This window comes from Alligator sinensis, unplaced genomic scaffold (assembly GCF_000455745.1).
Source record: "Alligator sinensis unplaced genomic scaffold, ASM45574v1 scaffold802_1, whole genome shotgun sequence".
Classification (NCBI taxonomy): Eukaryota; Metazoa; Chordata; order Crocodylia; family Alligatoridae; genus Alligator; species Alligator sinensis.
In genome coordinates, this window is record NW_005841918.1 from 2,555,046 (window position 1) to 2,574,302 (window position 19,257).

At 42.8% G+C, this 19,257-nt stretch overlaps 1 protein-coding gene across 5 annotated transcripts in view; it reads right to left on the minus strand.

Annotated features, from left to right (window-relative positions):
• Positions 1-3,195: 3,195 nt before the first annotated feature.
• Positions 3,196-19,257, minus strand: part of MSANTD4 (Myb/SANT DNA binding domain containing 4 with coiled-coils) — a 36,446-nt gene continuing 20,384 nt past the window's right edge. For 3 of the 5 annotated variants that reach the window (XM_025198255.1, XM_025198256.1, XM_025198258.1), the window contains 2 exons: positions 7,303-7,935; positions 3,196-5,572 (listed from right to left, as the gene is read on the minus strand). In XM_025198255.1, coding sequence (XP_025054040.1) covers positions 4,997-5,572; positions 7,303-7,764 — 1,038 coding nt within the window. In that variant the 5' untranslated portion in view covers positions 7,765-7,935 and the 3' untranslated portion in view covers positions 3,196-4,996. Of the gene's footprint in view, positions 5,573-7,302; positions 7,936-11,141; positions 11,266-18,804; positions 18,906-19,257 lie in introns of those variants that run through there. The other 2 variants (XM_006018948.3, XM_025198259.1) reach the window with 2 other exon arrangements.

Here is a 19,257-nt window from a genome sequence, read left to right on the forward strand (position 1 = left end):
AACTGCATAGAACTTTGCTGCATTTCCTGCCTAACACACTCTTACTTAACTTCATAGACCTGATTTACCAACAACTGAAAAGAAAAGCAGAGCTTCTTCCCCCAGCCTTCCAACTCACCAACCTCCTGTTTGATGCTGAGTGGGATTTTGCAGAGAGTATTTTTGTGTTTGTTAAATACCAGCCTTGGAGTTGAAGAATGGTGCTGATGCCAACTCCCCAGAGTGCTGTGCTTTTCCTGCTAGGGACATCTGGAGGAGTGCGAGTTATGGAGGCAAGGGACGTTGCCAGTGTGCATTTATGGAGATTGTATGAAAAGCTTTTGAGAAAGCAAAGAAGAAATGTGAGTTGCCAACCCACTTTCCTAATCGCAGAAAGGAGAAATCTTGTCTGACTAATTTGCAGGGATTTGGTGAGGGAAAATGGCAGAAAGTGAATGATTGAATCAGTGGATGTGATTTATTTTGATTTTAAAAAAGGCTTTTGATAAAGTACTTCACAGCTCTCTGAAAATAAAGGTCAGCAAGTAGAAAGAAAATACGGCCCCTGCCAGAGGACTGGTGAGGGTACGGTTTGCCATTGGCAAAGATTACAGGTCTGATAGGCAGAGCTTGACAGTTGCTATTATTTATTCTGGTCCCCTTACAAGCCCAATTCTCAAATTTGCTAAAGCTGTACTAAGCATCTTACACATGCTATACAAATATGTATAGCGTACTCAGCAAAGGACCAGGGAGGGACAAGATTACTTTACTGGATGTCTGTATCCTGAGGTCTTCATTTGCTTCTGCAAAAAGTTCTTATGGGATGTTTCAAGTAGCTGGGAACTGACAAAGGAAATTAGTACTAGCTAGGTCTCCTTTTGTTCAGGCCCAGCCTTCTACTGGAGATAGCTCTGAGTTACTACTTTGAGTGAGGAATGAGTCATTCATCTTGAGGCTGCTGCACTAGGAGGAAACTGACCCTGCCCTAAACACAGCCTTAAAACTAGCAGAGCAGATGATAGTAAACTCTGATGAGTTCTCTGCACAAGTCTCCTGGTAAGCTTGCTCATGCTCTGATCCCAGTACCTTTCTGACTCTGTTCCATGTTCTTAATCCTTGCTCCTGTGTACCTGTTATCTATGTCTAGTTTCAGACCTTTGGCTTGCTCCTATTATTTTCAGCTCTTGAGCTCCTGGCATGACCTGCCTCTCTCTCGGCTTCCTGGCCCTGGGTTGCTTCTGTACACCTTTCTTTCCCTGACCATGTCTTTGGTGTTTGGATTCAGGTTGATCATTGACTCTAGCCCATGGCTGTGACCCTGTCTTGACTCCTGATTCTAGACTTATGGGTTTGACTCTAGGCCAAAACGGTAGACCTGACCATTCCTGGCCCAGATGAGACAAGAGATGGCTACGCTTATCCAATGCCTTCTCAACATCCCACTAAGTTAGGAGGAAGCAGTGAATCATTCTAGAAAATTCTGCTTTGGAAACTGAAACTCAAAATGGCAGCTCCCTCTGTGGCAGACACAGAAGTGATAATTATATTATATTGGTAGTACAGAAATACTCCCCACAGAAAAAAAGCTCCAGAGAAGTTGCATAGCATAAGGCATAAAACAAGAAAGCAAGGCAACACTTCTAGTACTAAAATTGAGCCAAAGCCAGAGGACTGTTATGGAGTAATGGAAATGGACTGAGTTATGTTACAGGTAGAGATAACATGAGAAACTGTCTATTATTGTTAGTAAGAATAAAAGTGTGAAAGGGTTAGGTGGTGAGAAGAGTCATATCCTATTTTCTCCTTGAGTCAGGAACTATCTTCTTGCTTCATATGTGTATAGCACATGTAAGATGCACAACAGGACCCTGATCTATCACTTGGGCAAGTAAGTGTTATAGAAATACAAATGATAGATAATGATAAAAAGAAAAAGAAAACAACTAGTTGAGAATGTCATCACCGTGAAATCATGAAAGCTGTGGGTGAGCCAGTGCAGGTGGACTTTGTGAAAGAAGCGGAAATTCAATAGAAACAATGGCAGAGAGTACTTATGAGATACCTGACTACACCAGAGAAATAACGTACATTGACTAATTGGGAGATTACAAAAGAACTGCATGGAAGGGCAAGGGGACAACACTGAAGATAACAGTAAGAGAGGTAAGGAAAAACTAAGAGAACAGAGAAAGAGCAGTGGTTAGTGAAGACAAGGCCAAATTAATTGCTATTCTGGTGGGTGGTAGAATTCACCCAGTGTTCAAAGGTCAAATAAGAGGGAAGAGGTTAATGATTTGGAAAAGACAATAATCTGCACACTGAATTATTCAGTGATGTAGGTGGCAGAGTGATGGTGAGGACAGAAGAGAAAGAGCCAGAAAAGAGTCAGAGAAAAGGGTAGAAAAAGTTTGGGAGATGGTGAATAACATATACACAAGAAGGAAAAGAAGAGAATAATCAAAAACAGTTTTATCCCAAGATGGAGACACAGTAAAGGAGATCTTAGAATGCTGGCAGCTTCCTGCATTCTTTTGTCTTGATGTCCTGGGCATTGGTACAGTGACCCTAGTTGGAAAGCCAAACAATTATTGATGATATATAATTACAAAATGCCATAAAAGTCAACACAGCTGATTCCAGTTAAAAATGTTTTGGTTTAAAAAAAAAAAGAGCAAATTGAATGCTAAAAATTTAGCATATATAATTTAGTGCTAAAACTGCATTTGCAATTATCTGTGACTAGAATTAATTTTGACATTTGTATTTTCCCAGTGGTTTCACACAGTTAAAGACACCATGACTCTTTAGCAGACAACATAGGAACAGAAATTTCTATGGCCGAATCTCTGAATCAGAGAATCTCTGAACCTCGACCAAATCAATCCAGGACAGTGATTCGAATCACCAAATCACTGTCCCCCAAATTGGCCGAATCTAAAGCGAATACTAGCAGGCCTACTTGTAACTTATAGCAAACTGTTATTCTCTGTATCAGTGGTGCTCAACTTATGGCCAGCAGGCTGGATGCAGCTTGTGACGAGAATAGATCCAGCCCACAGCACAGTGGACCACAGTGGGGATCAGTGGACCTCAGAGAAACAATACGGAATGCAGATTTTCATAGTTTTCACTATCCCTTACTTTATACTGCTTTTGATTAATAACTCTGTCTCTATAACAAAAAGCAGCTGGTTCAACAGCAATTTTGGCTTGTAGTAATCAAATTTATTTCCACCATAGGAGCACACTTATTTCAATAATAAAAAAATAACACTTTATTTGCACAATAAAAGTAATCCTGTAGTGGTATAAATATATTTACGTGTACACACATCCTATGCAAATCACCCAACATATATTCCAATGTTACACTCTGATAGGGCGTTAGCTTTCAAACAGTCAAAGTTAAGTTATTTGTAGATCTCTCATCTTCCTGAAGTCTGGTTCAGCTGAGACATAGGAGAACATTCATATTTAGTTATCTATATAAAGTTTCCTTTGCTCTTTTGAAATGAAGCGAATACATTACTTATGAAAAATACTGACAGCCTTGGATACTGACTATTTTTGTTTGCCTACGGAACATATGCTACATAGAAAGTAGCAATGCAAGCATCTTTGTACTACGTTACCAATGTGTCTCAATCCTGGAATGAGAGGTTAGTTTATTACTGGGCATGTCTACCCGTGTACTTTAACAAGCAGCAGACTATTTTACTGCACATTAAAGCATCAAGTAAAATTTCATGCCATTATGCTAACGCACAGTAAAACAGTCTACTGTGCATCGTCACTAAGAAAGCGTGCAAATGCGCTACTGCCCTTTAGAGCAGCCTAATGCGCATTAATTTAGTACCTCACACCAGAGGTACTAACTTTAACGTGCATCAAAAAAGGCGCATTAATGCATGTGTAGATGCGCTCACTGTGTGTTCAGTCACTGACTCTGCTTCTGAGACTGCCAATGAGTGAGCCAATTGTGCTCTATTCTTTTGCAATCTGCTTACCTGCAGGTCAAAGAATGGACACAGTACAATAATGTATAAGCTAACCAAGAGTAAATTCAGGCTGGACATAAGAAAAATCTTTTTCTCTGTAAGGGTCACCAGAATCTGGAATGCACTCCCAGCAGAGGTCGTACAATCACCATCCTTGGAGGTGTTCAAGATGAGGCTGGACAAGCACCTTACTGAGCTTGCCTGAGCCCAAGTACTTCCTGCCCATGGCAGGGGACCAGACTTGATGATCTGGCAGGTCCCTTCCAGTCCCTGGATTCTTTGATTCTAATATCTATTACAGAGGTCAAGATTCAGACATGAAGTCTAGAAGTACAATGCTCTGGATACTCCTAATTCACTGGCCCACCCATCAGTCCGATTTTTATTGACACACAATTGATGTGTGACACGCACACATTCTTCAAGCCAGGAGACTACTATCTCCTCTGTCATGAGAAAAATAATACTGAGTGAAATTAGCTTGCACTTTACTAATTCTCAGAAAATTCCTGATCTATACCCTGAATTTAGTGAGAGGAAAGTTTGTTAAGGGAAGAAAGGTAAGGAAAATTAAATTTAATTATCACCTTGCAGTTTTCTCTATGTAAATAATAGTTACCTAGATTTGGGCTAATTTCAGCACTATTCCCTCACAATACAGACAGGTTCATTTTGATGATGCCTATAGTTTTCAGGTAATACTCTTATACCAGTGGAAAGGCAGTCTTGATCCTTAATGTGCTTGTGAGAGCAGGACACCAAACTAACAACACACTACTGGAGGTGAGGGAACATAACACATACTTCTGCTACACTGAAGGCCATTTCATACACAAGGTCCATTTATGTTGGCACACTGACTTACCAAGCACCATTCCATTTTTTTTAAGAGTTTAACATCAACATTCAACTCTGGACAGAAGACATTAAACCCCTAGGACAATTTCAGTGTTAAGAAAAAGCTACCTATATTTTACAAACTTCAAACTACTGGTTTGACACCTTAGCCAAGAAGTTCACTGCAAGTGTCCTTCTCGCTGAATTCTAAGGCGTTCTTTCTCCACTTGCAAACGTTCCTTCTCGATCTGCAACTTCTCAGATTCAAACTTTAAAAACTGCAGCCTCTCCTTCTCTAATTGCAAACGTTCTTTTTCAAGCTTTAATTTTTCGGTTTCTAGATCCAGAGGCTGCAAGATGGGTTTTTCCCCCTGGGCAAGGTCATTCTCGAGAGCAGGTTTGTCAGTGTGTAGGGCCTCTAACCTTAGTTTCTCCCTCTCGATCTGCAATCGCTCCTTCTCCAACTGAAGTCTCTCATGCTCCAAATCCACATGCCGCAGCCGCTCCTTTTCAATCTGCAGGCGTTCTTTCTCTACCTGTAGTCTTTCAGCTTCAATGTCCAGTCTCTGTTTCTCCAGCTCTAGTTTCTGCTTCTCCAGACTTATGAGTAAATGAGAATCCTCATAGGCAAGCCTGGCTTGAGCAGAGCTTAGATTTCCAAATTCTTCAATATGGGTGAAATCAGGTAGGTCATTTTCCTTCTTGGAATCTGGCAAAACTGATGACAGAATTTCTTCTTCTTCCTCAATAGGAAACTATGGAAGGAACGAGATACATGATTAATACGTTGACATTTATATTTCATATGAAAACAGACTAGCCTGTTTACTTCTCACACCTCAGAAGTTATTCCAGACACCTGGTTAACTTGTATCATGTAAAATTTGTGTGTTAAATGCAAACATTAAGTTTTCTGTAGTTACAGGAAAAGACTTGACTTTGTGATCAACAGTAAATTCACATATGTTCATGAAAAATGGAAGAAAATTTCTTCAGCAGATGTATATATAAAATGTTCAAAAATTTGTTTATTCTGTAAAGTTCTGTTTAAAAATAGGCTGTGAGTGAGATTTAGAATTTTCAGATTCACTTTTCAAAGAGAAGTAACATTAAGAAATGTGAGCTTGTTTTATTTTTCATGTAATTCAGTGCCTGGGGCATGAGAAGCTCTGAAAATTTGTTCTGACCAATTATTTAATAGTTGGAACTGTGTACCAGTCATCTACCTTGCACAATACTGCCTTCATTATTAGTGTGAGGGATATATACAAATATATACACAAATACTTTTATGAGATGTTATATTTTATTGGAGATCTTCTATTTCCTCTCTCAAACAGAGAAGTAAAGTGTTAAATGGGAACAAAAATCAGGATTCAGAAGGTCCCTTAGTTATATTTATTGTAATCCTCTCCCTAGGTCAGAGGTTTTAAACTGGGGGTATGCGTACCCCTGCAGGTACTTGGGATTGCCTCAGGGGTTACTCGGCAGCAGGTGCCGCTGGTATGTTCACTGATCTGCCATGGGGGACTTCCCCCTCAGTCATTGACTGGCTGCTGGGGGACCCCCTGCCCGCTTGCTGACTGGCCACTGGGGGAATCCTTCCTTCTTGGCTGCCGGGGGTACATTGACCCAAAAAGATTGAAAACTCCTGCCCTAGGTGATGAGGACCCTTGATATAGGAAAAATGCGGTAGTATTGCTATCTTGAAATGGGCTCTAAAAATGTATGCAGTGCCTTTATTCCCAGGTTAATTTTAGCTGGCTTTGTCTCTAAATCAAAATAAACTAGAAGTACTTGTTTGGAAATAGAAAGAAAAAAAAGTATCTACTCAGATGTGTGTACAAGTTGTTTACAACTTGAATACAAATGCTATTAATGGAATTCTGGTTCTTCCAGAACACACTGCTCTCCTCCTCTTTCTCAGGCTGCTCTACAGATGCACTGCTAAAAGAAGGGATTGATTCTTCCTAACAGAAATCTGGCATGAGGGATAAGTCAGCCAAATACTTCCTTTTCCTTGTCAAACTCCCCTCTGTGATGAGATTGTGTTAAGAGATGACCCCAAGATGCTCTTCTCTTGTCACCAAGCGACAATTTTGGATTACCAAGAGGTGGGTTCTAAAGGAGGATGTATGGAGAGATGAGAATGAGATAAATACTTAACTCTTCCTTTAGTCTACATGGATTCTAAATCCTATCGACTGAAATAAACTTGCCTCCATGGTAAAGGGAGAAAGAGAAAACAGACCTGCAAACGTTTTCAAAGGGACTTAATACCAATATAATTAACTACAAGCCAAGACCTTACACACATCTGTAAATGAGTAGATTTTGAATAGCACCTCTCTGGTAGATGCTCACCTCTGGAGATTTTTCATTCACAACGTCAAACTGCTTTAGGAAATTATAATATAGCTGAATGCTAGCCAGGAGTGTGGCTAGTGAAAAGAATGTCCATACTGAAAAACCTACAGTAACTTACTTCAAAACTTTGCGGATCCTCCTCTTCCTCTTCTACCTTGATTTCTGTTAAAGATCCACCTGCTTCTCTGAAGTCTGTGATGTTTTGCCATTCAAAATTAGATTCATTTGTAAACCCTATTTTCTCATCCATATCTTCATTGAGAGAGTCATCTAAATCAGATGAAGGAAGGTGAAACCCAGCACCTACTACTTTGATGTTTGCATTCAGACGCTTTCTCTTCATGAGTGCTCTCCAGTCGAGGTATCGCCTTTTCACTTCTGTCCCTGTTCTCTGTTCTCCTTCACCCACAGCATTCACACACTCAGCTATTTCCTCCCAAGCCTTCCGTTTCATCTCATTAATTGTTGTATTAAGCTGCTTAGAAAAAAGTACCTCTTTCCTTTTTCTGATTTCTTTGAGGAGAGTTTGAGTTTCCTGAACGCTAAAATTGCTTTTTCTTTTTCTTTTTAATTGTTTCATTTTTTCCAGCTTTATATCTAATAATTGTTGTTGAAGCAGACTAAAGAGGTGATTTGCAAACAGTAGGTTATCTATACAAATAAGAATTATCAGAAGGTGGCACTTAGTTCTTCAGGCAGTGAATTTACTCTTCATTTGGTAGTATTTCTATTTGGCAGGCTTGCAAAGCTCCTAAGAGGAAAGAACAAATATACATCTTGAAAAATATATAGTGCATATGAACATGGCTCCTTAGTCAATCATGGCAAAGAGCCTATATAACTGATCATTCACCCACCTGATGGAACAAAACTTGAAAATTTTTACATACAGAATAGCAAAAAATAAGCTTCTCTAACCTCATATGACTTACAAATGCATTAATACAGGCATTCTCATACCTTTGTTCATGGAGAGCCACTTAATGGGCATAGGATATCATACTGGAGATGGCATTGCATTGCAGATGTAATTTTTGTTATGCATTTATGTTCAAGAGATTTAATACAATGTGTCCTATATGTACACAAAATTACACTAAGAAGAATTATAGGCTAAATCTTGAGACACATGGCTTAGCTTGAGTGCTATTTTCTAATGAAGTAGCTAAAATTTGTTAAACCGTTAGTTCAGAAAAGTAAAGCATGAGAGAGATTTCTACAGCAGCAGTTTTAACATACTTTAGAAGAAAAAGCAGTTTCATTTTAAAAGCTGACATTTTGGAGGCACTTATAACTTCTATTATAACTAGAATAGGAGAACTTGAAGGGTCCCAGTGAAATATGGAAAGTATACGGTCAGAGACAGGGATTATATTTGTGTTGGGAAAAACACTTTTTTCCTGGCACGAATAGTGAGCTTACAGGTGCTCAAGAAGTATTGAGATCCTTGCAGCAGACTTCTTCTCTATTTGGGGAGATCCTGGGCAACAAGTTGCATTTTTTAAAGTTGGCCTTGAGGACATCCCTGATGCACTTTCTCTGCTTTCCTCTTGAGTGTATGCCTTGACTGAGCTGGAAGAATAAAACTTGCTTCAGGAGTCTGGAGTCGGATACCTGGATGACATGGCCAGACCAATGAAGTTGATGTCGGATGATCATCGCTTCAATGGTGTTTGCTTGCAGGAGGATGCTAGTATTGGTGTATCTGTCTTCCCCCTGGATTTGGAGAACCTTCTACAAGCAGCATTGCTGGTACTTCTCTAGCAACTTTAGATGTCTCCTGCACATTGTTCATATCTCAGCTCCATACAGCAAAGTGGAGATCCACTCACTGGCCCTTCCTCCTGCTTGTAGCTGCCATTTCCTCGCTTTCCTGCTGGCTGTCAGACACTCCAGGTACTGGGGCCAGGATGGAGGGGGTGGGGGGGTGTATGTGTGTTCGTAGGGCGAGTCCCACATGCACACCCCACTATACACATGTACTCCCCCTCGCACTACCATACACGCACACACCCACACCCCCGCACACACCCCAGCCACCCTCGCCCCCCACAAACCCCATACCCACCCACACCCCTTATCTACACACATGCTCCCTCACCCCACACCCACACCTATCCACCCCCACAGACACACTCACACCCTCTCCCACACCCCACATACAAACAGCCCCCCAAAAACCTATACCCACCACCCCACAATATATAAGAGTAATACTTCATATAAGCTACTGTGCAATCACCTCTATGCACACTACACAAACACATGTAACCCAGGACAAAAATATTTTTTGAAGTCAAATTAATGAATGTTTTAGATGTTCATTTTTTAGAGTATAATTTGGTATTTTTCTGGTTCCAAGATGGCAAAATCCCTTGCTGAAAAGAGTACTTCCAGGGGCAAGGGGAGGGACGTCTGGTGGAAAAGGTCAGGGGCTAGGGGGCAGGACTTCCGGTCACAATATGGTGAACGGGGGGGCGGGGCATCTGTCAAGTGGTGGGGCTACCCATGCAGCCCTCCAAAACTTACCAAAACTTGGTAAGCGGCCCTCTGCCCAAAATAATTGCCCCTGTTCTATATTCATGTTCCGTCAGCATTGCTTCTGCTGCAGCTATCATTGGGGAGCCACCTTGAGTGACATAACTCAGTGAATGAGCTGGTGATCAATTCTGCAGTCCTCAGCTCCTAGCGTAGTTTGGGTGATGTGGATATCCTTGTGATCCTGGGTGCAGATGATGCCATAGTTAATCAAGTGCCAATGCTTAAATCATGAGTATTACTATGATGTCTTGCACTGTTTTTCTGGTGGAATAGTGTGTTGGTGATGATAAATCCACATTCTGTGCATTTGGCCAAGAGGAGGTTGCCACTGGAGTTGACCTTTCCTACTCTTTCCTTGCTGATGGTTCCATTCCAGAAGTTATAGTCCCTTCTAACTCTGGCATTAAAATCACCAAGAAGAATAAGTCTGTCTCCCTCTGGAACATCAGAAAGTACTTGGTCAATTTTGGCACAGAATTCCTCCTTGGTTTCATCAAAGGCATCAAGAGCCTGGGCACAGACGCTGGTGACAGTGGCATATTGGCTGCCCACCAGCTTAAGACGGAGAGTCACAAGGCACTCATTAATTCCGATAGGGAACTCACTGAGTTGGTTTATGAGTTCATTCTTAATGACATAACGAACTCTTCCTCTTTACCCTTCCAAAAGAAGGTATAGCTACTTCCACGTTCTTTGGGCTGCCCATCTCCCACTCAGTCTTGCTCAGTGCAGCTACATCAATATTGTGCCACCTGAATTCTTAGGCCATTATTGCAGTGCAGTGCTGTGGGCATTCTCTATTAGGGTTGTCCATGAGGGTCCTAATGTCTATGTCCTGAAAATGGTATTCTTGACTGCAGTAAAGGTGATCCCACTGGATGTGGTTATCCAGTCAGGAAGAAATACAGAACACTGCATTAGACAGGCTATGTTTAGGGCACCTTTTCTAGCCCCCTTCCCATGTTGGGTAAGCAGAGCGGATCCTCAGTCAAAGTTACAGCTGTGGAATTGCACCCGTTTCATCCAAATGCTAGACGACCGTCTTGGAATTGCCACCATCATGCCAGTTCATGACTAGGAGCTTCCAGACCTCATAATCCTGGTCTTGTTGTCATTAGCTAGTCATCAAAGGGCTTAAGGAATGTGCTGGAAAAGCTGTTTTCATAGAAGATGCCTGTGCATGATTTCTTTTATCATGGAGAAGCGGCTGCAAATCAGCTTCCACACGGTTCTTCACAGAACAGAAACTTGATCCGATGGCATGGAGACCAAGACAACAGGGGATCTAGTTAGGCTGCAGCCTTCACCCACCTTTGCAGCCATTGAGATTCTAACATCTTCTTCCGCTTTCTCTGCCATTGAGGACTTGCAGACCCGGGGCTGGGCAGGCTTATTTTAGTGGCAACATGTACTCACCATGTTACAGCACTGTCAAAGAATATATGTGGCTTTTTAGGAGGAAAAACATTGGCATCTGCTATCTTCATCACATCCTGCTGGTGCTGCTGGTTGGTCCATGACTGCTAATTCATCAGAGTTACCCCTGCTTTTTTAAAATATAAGAAGGTATAATGCCATGGTATATAATATAATACCATGTTGCTAATATCTAAAATAATTACATAAAATAGCATTTGGGGTTAACCAAAAATTAAACTGAGATTTTTTTTTTTTAATCTGGTCTTCCAGTTTTTCCCTTACCTTTAGTCTTTTCTACCATGAAAAGATACCTAACATCCAGGAAAGCAGCAGAATATTTAGTTCCAATTGGCAGTAAATCAATTTATTTAGTATCTGCTGTTGCTTTTCCAATTCAAATTACTGTGTAACCACATCTCTTTGTACTTATAGCAATTGATTTTCATGACCTGTCCATCAAATGCTAAGTTTAGCCCATGGAAGTTTTGTAATTTTGAAAAGGTCACAAAGCAACTTAATTAGCCAGAAAAGTTACTGATTTACTGTCTAGAAGTAAAGAATTAAAGTAACTTTCAGAAGTTTCTATGATATCTTGCTTCTTGAAAAACATTAGATTTAGATGAATTCCTAGGATCAAATTCCCCTGTTACACTGATGTAATTCCATTTATATTACTATTATTGAAGAAGTGTAATTCGACCTTTCATCTTTAAGCATTTTCAATAGTTTCAAACAAGTTCTTTATGATTATGCTGACTTTAAGTTAATATAACAAGATACAGGCTTTTGTACTGAATCTGCATTGGAAGAAAACACTTTTTCTTTTACCAATGGGCATATTTTATTATTTTTTCACTGTAAATCCGAGATACCAAATATGAGTTCCAGTAAAAAAATCAATTAAAAAAAAATCTACTTCATGAAGCTCATACATGTGGCATGATTTAGTGAGTTGTTTCATATTTGCAATTTATTAAGATTTCAGTTTTACAAGCTGCTAAGTGCCCTATATCAATCAAATTCAGCAAAACACGTAAGTGCATAATTAACCTTAGAAATATGTATATCCCACTGACTTCTGTAAGTATAGAATTATGGCCTGGAAAAGTAGAGCTGGAAGGGACCTCAAGAGTTCATTTAATCTAATCCTTAGTGGACACATCTACATGCGACGTTTACCATGGAGCTGCCTAATTAGAAACGCAGTAAACATCTCAGTGGGCATGTGACATTATGGCAACGTAGCGTTGGTGGGCACAAACCGTGACAACACAGTTATGTTGCTGTAGTGATGCACTTCCTTGGTGTAGCACATTGCTATGATGACATAGGGGCTAAAAATAACCATGTGCCACCAGCACAGAGCAGTACAGGCTGTTACGCTGCCACAGAGCCAGGCTGGGGCACTGGACCCTGGTGCAACAGTTGCATATGTAGAAGCACCCAGTTTCTACACGTGAAGTGCTATTAGGTCGCAGGAAACTACTTAACTCCATCGCAGGTTTCCTGAAGCCTAATAGCAGGAAACTAATTCACTCCTGTGATGGAGTTTTTTACTCTGTAGCACCACGTGTTTAGACACTACCCTGGCTGGCTGGGACATGAAGGTGCTTCAGTGCAGGGGCTGCCTGACAGCTAGCCTGTGTTGAAGCACCCTCTTGCCCCAGCCAGCCTGCCCACCGCATGATGAACCAGGTCACAGCAGCCCTGGGCTGGCAAGCTGACCCTCCTATGCACTTTGGCAGCTTGGGCTGCTCTGACCCAATTCAACATGCTGCGGTCCCAAGCACGTGTTCAAATTCAGCACCTAGGAGCAATAAACCCCAGCATGATATGTGCTGGAGTTTGCTGCAGCACATTAACAGCACATGTAGATGTGCTCTGTGTAAGGCAGAATCATCTAAACCAGGGCTGTCCAGTGTGGGCCCCCAAGTGTGCCACATAGGAGTCACAGACTCCCCTGAGACATGGGCTCCCTGGGTCACATTGAAGAGGAAAACTGAAGCAGTAGGAGAAGCTGGAGGAGGGATAGAGAGCCCACAGACCCCAGTGGCAGCAACAGCTGAAGCAGTTGTGGGGAGTTGTGCCTCAGCAAGAGCCTGAGGGCTGCAAATTACCACTTCAAAGGCTGCATGGAGCCCACAGGCCATGAGTTGGACATGATAAAATACATTCTAGACAAGCATTTCTTTAACCTGTTCTTAAAAACTTTCAACAATTGAGTTTCTACAATCTTTCTGCATAGTCTGTTCTAATGCTTAACCACCCTCAAAGTGAGAAAGTTTTTCCTAATATCCAACCAAAATTTCCCTTACTGCAGTTTAAGATGGTTACTCCTTGTCCAGTCCCCTGCAACCATAAAAAATAATCAATCATCATCCTCTTTATAGCCACCCTTCAAGTATTTGAAAAGATGATTAACAAATCCCCCCTCAGTCTTTTCTTTTCCAGACTTAATGAATCCAGGTGTTCCAACCTTTCATTTTAACTCATGTTTCAGGGACTTCTAATTATTTTTTCTGTTCTCTGCTAGACATTTCCTAGTTTGCTCATATCTTTCTTGATGTGCAAGTGCCCTGAACTGAACAGTATACTAGGTGAGGCTTCACCAGTGCCAAATGGCATGAGAACCACTTCCTTTGACTTGCAAGAGACATCTCTTTCAATGTAGTACTGCATGCCATTTGCTTTTTCTACAAGAATACATTTTGACTCAAATTTATTTTATAACCCATTATAAATTTCAGTCCTTTTCCACAGCACTGCAGTCTAGCTAATCGTTCCTTAGTTTGTATTTGTGCATTTGATTGTTCAACCCTAAGTGCAGGGCTTTCTATTTATCCTTACTGAATTTCATTTGATTAATTTTAGACCATCTCTCCAGTTTGTCAGGTCATTCTCAATCTGAATCCCATCCTCCTGGGTGTCTGCAACTCCACCCAACCTGGTGTCATCTGCAAATTTACTAAACATGCAATGCCATCCTCCAAATCATTAATACAAGTATTGAACAATACCAGACTCAGAACAGACCCCTGCGAAACCTAACTTGATGCTCTTTCTCAACTGGAGACAGACATTAATAACCATTCTTTGAGCATGACAATCTACCCAACTATGTAGCGTACAGTACTATTATCTACACCAGGGCTCAGCAACCCCTGGCATGTGAGACCATTTTGCTCGGCACACCACAGCTGTCCCAGGCTCTGGGCAGTTGCTGCTAGCTGCAGAGCACAAGCTGCTTGCAGCAGGGAGGCTGCAAGCCTTGTTGTGAGCAGCCTAGGCTCTGCAGGAGGCAGCAGCTGCACAGAGCCCAAGTCGAACGCGGCAGGCAGCCGGGAGGCTGCAAAAAGTGCATCAGGGTCCAGTGCCCCATCCCGGCTCCGTGGCAGCAGTGGCTGCCCATGTGCATAGTGGGGAAGAGGCCTGGGGCAGCGCAACCCCAGCCCCTTCCCTGCCACGTGTTCCATAGTGTGTGAGCAGCCGCTGTTACCAGAGCCAGGCTGGGGCTCCGGACCCCGGTGTAGTTGTTTGCAGCGTGCCTGTCGCCTGCTGCAAGCAGCCCAGGTTCTGTGGCAGTGGTGGCTGCACGCACACCTCAAGACACTTGGCAGGAAGGGGTTAGAGGCAGCGCAGCTCTGGCCCCTTCCCCACCGTGCTTCCAGAGGCATGTGCAGCCACTGCCAGCAATGAGATGGGACAGAGCTCCAGACACTGATGAAGTGCTTGCAGGCTTGAGGCTGCCTGTGGTAAGCAGCCCGGACTATTTGAGCAGCCCAGCCCTGCTCCCCTGCCCTTTCTTTGCAGTGGGGGTTGTGCGCCTATTGTCTGAGCTTTCCGGGGGAGGGAGTGGGGCGTGCCCTGTGCCCTGCCTTAGTGCCCACGCCTGACAACCACCAGCAGTTGTCCGTTCTTTCCCTCCCCTCCCCTCCCAGGGTACTGCCCTCTTGCATTTGAAGCTGGGGCGGGGTGTTACATTTATTTTAACGGTGGCTCTGGTTTGTAAATCTTTGCTCTGTGGGGGAAAGTGGCTGCAAACTTGCTCCCCTCCCTCCACCATGCCATTTGTTTTGTGTGTACTCTGTCCCCTTGCTCTGCCAATGCCTTGTGATCAGAGATGGGGCGGGGACTGGAAAGCTGCTGCAGCTGCTGCCTGAAGGAGCCCTCCAGTGGGGACAGCTGGCCCCTGGAGCAGCTCCCTCTCCTACCGCACAGAAGCGGTGATCCAGACAGAGCCCACGTTGCTTGTAGCAGGTACCCACAAGATTGCAAGTGGTTGCACTGGGGTCTGGAGCTCCAGCCAGCTCATTACTGGCTGCAGCTGCATGCACGCCTCAGGAGCACAGTGGGCAAGGGGCTGGATCTGTGCTGCCACGAGAAGAATTGGGCCCCTTGTGCTGCCTGCCATCTGCCCTTGGCACACCAACATCTTTAAAGTCCAGGTTGTGGCGTTTCTTGGCACTTGACCCAAAAATGTTGCTGACCCCTGATCTACACTGTATTTCTTTAGATTACTAATGAGACTATCATGAGAGACAAGTGTTAAAAGCCTTACTAAAATCAAGATATATAACAGCTACAATTCTCCCCCCATCCACAAAGTCCATTACCCAATTGTAGACTGAAATCAGGTTAGTCATGCATGACATGCTCTTGATGAATCCATGTTAACTGTTCCTGATAATCTTGTTCCAGGTTCTTATAGTTTCCTTAATGAACAGCTTCATGATCTAAGCATCAAGGTCAGCCAGGTCTGTAATATCCTGGATGCTCTTTCTTCCCTTTCCTAAAGATGGGTGATATACTTGCCCTTTTTTACTTGTCTGGGACCTCAATCAATCCTTATAAGTTCTCAAAGATAAGAACCAGTGGCACTGAAATTACCTTGAAAGTTTCTGGCATACTCTTGGATACATCCCACCTGGCCCTGCTGTCTTGAAAACATCTGACTTCTCTTAGAAATTTTTAACCTGTTCTTCCACTATTCTAGTCTGCTTATTTCCACCCACATCCTTGCTGATAGCTGTGCTTCTTGTCTAGCAGCTGACTTTATTTGCAAAGTTTGAAGTAAAAAGACATTAAATATTTCAGCTTCCTTTATAACCTTCATCATTATCTGGCCTATGCATTTAGTAAGGTACTTACAGTTTCCTTGGTCTTCGTGTTATTCCTGACATAATTGTAGAATGCTTTTTTGGTGCCATTAACACCCTTATCTAGCTGTATTGCCATTTGTGCCTCGGACTTCCTGATTTTTTCCTGTATATCAGTGTAATATTTTTATACACCTCCCAAATAATATGGCCAAGTTTACACTATTACAAGATTCTTTTTCAAATTTGAGCTTGTCTAGGATGTTTAGCTAGGTTAATCCCTTGCTTCACTTCATCTCCTTCCTTTCTGTTGGTATTACCTGCTCTTTGTATCCTTAAGATGGCCTCCTTAGGGTATTACCAGCTCTCCTGGATTCCTTTTCCCCCTCAGGCTTGCCTTCCATAAGATCATTCCAGGTTTATGTGTTTGCTGAAGTCTTCTTTCCTTAAGCTCAGTGTGTTTATTCTGCTATTCATAGTTTCATAGTTGATAGGGTCAAAAGGGACCTGAGCAGATCATCAAGTCCGACCCCCTGCCATGGGCAGGAAAGAATGCTGGGGTCAAACGACCCCGGCTAGGTGTCTATCTAGCCTCCTTCTGAAGACCCCCAAGGTAGAAGCGAGCTCCACTTCCCTTGGAAGTTGGTTCCAGATCCTAGCCGCCCCAACTGTGAAGTAGTGCCTCCTGATGTCTAGCCTGAACCTACTCTCAAATCAACTTGTGGCTGTTATTCCTAGTTACTCCGGATAGTGCTCAGGGGAACAGGGCAGCTCCCATTGCCTGCTGGTCCCCCCTGGTAAGTTTTTAGACAACCACCAGATCCCCTCTCAGCCTTCTCTTGTGGAAGCTGAACAGGTTCAGGTCCCGTAGCCTCTCCTCGTAGGGCCTGCCCTGCTGCCCCCTGACCATGCGAGTGGCCCTCCTCCGGATACTCTCAATGCTGTCCACATCCTTCCTGATTCTCTTTTATTTCCTTAGATTCACGAACATAATTGTCACTATCCCACAAGCTGCCTACTCACCTTCACATTATTAACTAATTCTTCCCTGTGAGCAGCAAATTAAGAAGAGGTTCTCCCACTAGTTGGGTTCTTTGCTATCTGTACCCAAAAGTTATCCCCAACATACTCCAAGAACTTAATGGACTGCCTATACATTGCTATATTATCCTCCCAGCAGATGTCACAGTAATTAAAGTCCCCCATGAGAACCAGGTCTTGTGATCTGGATACTTCATTAGTTATTTGAAAAAAGCTCCATGATGTCATTCTTGCAGTTCTTCCCTCTTACCCAGAGACTTTCAACAGTCCTACCTTCTGCTTCAAGTATGACTATCTTGGTTGTGCAGTGGCCCAGCAAAACTGGAGAGATGGAAAGTTCCCCTAAATCAGCCTATGCTGCAGTCTTATGATTGGGCACTGTCCTGTAAAGTAGATATAGACCCGAATCCCCTGGGACTGAAGGGGGACCATAATTCAGATCTTCTACTTGCTGGGGGAATGTTCTAACCACTTGACTATTTTGCAAGAGGTGAGCATATATGTGCCATATTCCCTGCCCTGCCTTCAGAAATTAATCTAGTAACTATCTTCAGAAATGAGATTAGGCATTGTGAACTACAATGAAACAGATAATGAACTGCATGAGTCAGATACTTAAAACACAGGTGTGGGAGTACAGACTTTCCTGTAGGTACCTACAAGTTTTCTTTAAAAAAACCAAATAAAGTTAATTTTTTTATAAAAGAATTGGAGAAAATGATGTTTGGTGTGACCTAACTTTGTGTGATAGCTTCTTGGTTACAGCACAGTTCCATGAAATGGGAGATCTTGATTCTTCTCAACCTGAGAAGATTCAAACCCATATCTCCATCCTACCAGAGGAATGCCCTGACTGCTAGGCTGAATATAGGCAGTAACTTCCCACTATCCTGTTGAGACTGGGCCACTGTGCAGAAAAAAGGAAGGCATCATAAAAGGACCAGGGGAGAGTAAACAAAAAGGATTACAACTTTGTCATAAACTAAATAGGGGAGGGAATTGGCCTCTGGTCACTGCTCCTAGGATTGTTTATGCATTTTACCTTGAAACATCATTAGATAAAAACCAGAAATAGTATTGTATTATTATTATGAAGGATTATAGTAATTAGGCTGCCCAATTAATTGCAGTACCAATGCAAGGACCAGGTTTAAACACTAGGTTCTTCCAAAACAGCACCACTACTATTTTAGAACAAAAGAGTGTCTGCTGTTTTATGCTGAATTCAACATGGTTGGGTGTTTTTAGGCATGTCCCTCATGGGACTTGGATACTCCTCCACTTCCCATATTTACTTGAGTCCAAAATGAGGGTTTTTTTCCCTAATCAAATGGGTGGGAAAAAAGACTCATTTTAGATTTGAATAGAGACCCAGGGCTGAAGCTAAAGCTGAGCTACCACTTGCCTTGGGCTGGGATGGCCTGTGCAATAGGGTAGGGGGCCCAGCAAGGGCAGTATGGAGGGAGACTGCATCGGGTAAACCACACAGCCTGCCCTCATCTTCCCCACCCCTGCCAACTTACCTTCTGCTCCAGCTTTGGCTCTGACCTGGCTAGGCCTGGAGCAGGCACCACTGTTTTTGGCTGGCTGGGCTTGGCTGAGACCACTGGCACTGTCTGTCCTGGAGCAAGAACAGAGCCATCATGAAGGTAAGCAGCAGTGGGGGTGGGAGTGGAAGCAGGGGGGCCAAGGGGTGGGGTGGGCAGGCCAGGAGGGCAAGAGGGAGGGGAGCCACCTGCTTCTGCTTTCTCCACCACAGCAGTTGGGGGCAGATGAATTTATGATAACCCTCCAATCATAAGATTCTATACATGGAAAATTATTAACAAATGTATACTTTTCTATGTATATAATCTAATTATTGGGGGACTGTCTTAAAATCATCTTGGATTTGGGTAAACGCTCTACTTTCTAGATGTCAGCAGGGCTGAGGAAGAAATTTGGGGAATGAGAAGACGGGAGCATGTCAGGCATGT